Source organism: Vombatus ursinus, unplaced genomic scaffold (assembly GCF_900497805.2).
Source record: "Vombatus ursinus unplaced genomic scaffold, bare-nosed wombat genome assembly UNPS02014945.1, whole genome shotgun sequence".
Classification (NCBI taxonomy): domain Eukaryota; kingdom Metazoa; phylum Chordata; class Mammalia; order Diprotodontia; family Vombatidae; genus Vombatus; species Vombatus ursinus.
Window position 1 is genome coordinate 7345415 of NW_020954723.1, and position 2698 is coordinate 7348112.

The 2698-nt window shown below is 41.3% G+C and overlaps 1 protein-coding gene across 1 annotated transcript in view; it reads left to right on the forward strand.

The window, feature by feature from the left end:
* The first annotated feature begins 905 nt into the window (after nt 1-905).
* The window catches only part of KCNK10 (potassium two pore domain channel subfamily K member 10), a 175780-nt gene continuing 173987 nt past the window's right edge, over nt 906-2698 (forward strand). Inside the window, exon 1 of the mRNA XM_027844921.1 lies at nt 906-957. Within this exon, the coding sequence (XP_027700722.1) occupies nt 906-957 (52 nt within the window). The remainder of the gene's footprint in view (nt 958-2698) is intronic.

A 2698-nucleotide genomic window follows, 5' to 3' on the forward strand; every position in this document is an offset into this window, starting at 1 on the left:
TAACAAGGATTCTCCCTACTTTGCCCCCCCCTCCCAGCCCACGACCCTCCCTTTACAAGTTACTAAACAGCTCCCCTAGTCAGGGCAGAGGAGCGCTTAGTTTGGAGAACTCCCTCCAAAGATAACGTGCCTTTCCTCTCTCTTCTTAGCTAAATGGGCTGCTGCCACTGCCACTACTACTATTGCTGCTGCTGCCGGTGGTGATGCTGCTGCTGCTGCTACTGCTGCATTCATCTGGGATGGTCTCCCTTCTCCTCCCCTTCCCTTCTCTTCAGCCCAGTGCTGTACCGCCCCCTGCGACCTCCCCAAAGTGGGGGCTGGTGCAGCTTTTTGCGCTAAGGCTGTCTAATGGCTGGTGCTGAGGATGCTGGGCGGGAGTAGTTTAGATGTGCCGTGGGTGTAGTGGTGGAGAAGGAAGGGGCTGCTGAGTGCGGACTGCATTTGTGTTAGTCAGTGTGCCAGGCTGACGTGCGCATGTATGTGTGTGCTCACACGCCTTCGATGTGTGTAGTAATACTGCAGTGGGCTTTTCCCTCTCACTATCCTCTCAGCACATGGACTAGACCATCTGGGCTGCAGAACCTCGCACCTGACGAGATCACATTTTGGATCAGCTTGGCTAATCTTACTGGGGTCTTCCTCTCCAACAATTCCCCTGCAGATCTCACTTTTGATTCCATCCTGGGTGCAGCTGCCTTCCACACAAATACAACTAAAAATAATAAGTCCTTCTCTAGTTCCTTCTTAGCGTGTATATTTTTTCTTGGTGGGCTTTCCCTGAGGTTGCTGAGCCAAATCAGTCCAGTCTCTGCTATCATTTGAAATTAATTCATTGGACTGCAGCACCGAGACAGAGAAGTTGGGGAGCTTATTTCATTTTCTCTCCCTTTTCGGGCAACGGAGCAATGAAATTTCCAATCGAGACTCCAAGAAAACAGGTGAACTGGGATCCTCAAGGTTGGTGTTGCTTACTTTTCACTCCCCCATCCACAACTCCTCTCTCTTTCCTAGTGATTGGTGACAGCATGCGGATTTGGAGTAATCTTTTCTCCATGTGCCCTGCTCCGTGAGTGGAAGGAATCTTGCTCTTGTCAGTGTGTCCTTAAGCTTGGAAATGCTCTTGGAAATTGCCGAGCAGGTGGGGGAAGGAGGCAGGAGTGTATTCATTCTGAAAATCGACACTACTGTTATATGTATTTTAAGTTCTAGGGTTGAAAAAATATATTTTATAGGTGAATTAGTCAGAGATACAGAGGGCTGGTTGAATGAAATGCAGCAAAGTATATAATGATGACTGTTAATATATATTATTTAAAAAATTTCTGTATGTGAGCCCGTGTGGCTCCTTTGTTTCTGGTAATCTTTGTCTCTCTGGTAGATGGGTGGTATACTTACTTGGAGTCAGATGTGGTTGTCTGCCTAGGGTGTCCTCAATGGGAAAGGTTTCCTGGCAGCAAGCAGGGATAAAAAAATCTACTGTAACATCTCCCTCAGCGATGGCTCACTGTTCAGGACACGTTAAATAATGGAACCCAGAGGGACCTTTCCAAGTCTTGACTCAATCTTATTAATGTTGGAGTAGTGATTACCGTTCTGCTAGGTTGATTACCTCTCCTACTCCACTCAGGAAAGAAGAGATAGGGTGGGGCCAGGAAAGGAAATGTGTACTCAGCAAGTGCTACTACTAAGGTTGGAGAATGCTTCTTCAGCCCAAGAGGGAAAGGGTAAAAACACATTTGTGCTTGATAAGTATGGGAAACTGTCCCTGAAATTAGCATACAGATGTTTAATCTTCTCCTAAGTGATTAGTGAGGGAGCAGAACAAGCTAAAGCCATATGTCCAGTTTTGCATCAAGAATGCTTTTTAGTGGTTCTCCAAGGAAGTCTCAAAGATGACACAATCTAGACAATTAGTTTGGGTAATCCAGGTCTAATTTTGTGTTTGGTTTGTGCAGCAGAGCTGGCTTTTTGTTGTTTGTTTTTCCCACCATGTAAAAGTGCATTTCCACTTTTCTCCAGAAGGGAGGTAAAAAAGAAAAAAAACAATCATCTTTTCAACAAATGTCTCATGAACTGGTTGACTATTGGGGAGTGATATTACTTTCTTTACACTAACTCCTCTGGAAGCTTAATAATCAAGAAACCTAGCAATTGATCTTCAAATCTACCCTGGAAATGGAAATATATCTTTTAAAACACATTTATGGACAATCAATGTCTTATATGTTCATACAATACCAATGAACACAGTTGAATTCTTATAGTATCTCACACATGGTAGGTGCTAAATAAATATTTATTGACTAGTCACTCAGTTGAGTAGGTAGATATTCCATTTTATATATTCAGAATCAGACTTTAAGTGGGATGCTTACATTCATCCAGCAATATGAGTGTATACATATATAAATTAATGTATTTATATAAATATTAATACATTGTAGTATATAATATATAACATTATATAACATAGCTTAACACATCAACTCTTTTAAAATTAATATAAACATTAATATAGAATTGGATATGTTATATAGAAACAAATGTACATTTTGTATATATGTATGTGTACATATGTATATATGCATGTAGACATACAAACATACATACACATATATGCATACATACATCTATCTATATGTCTGTTTATCTATCTATCTATCTATCTATCTATCTATCTATCTATCTATCTATCTAT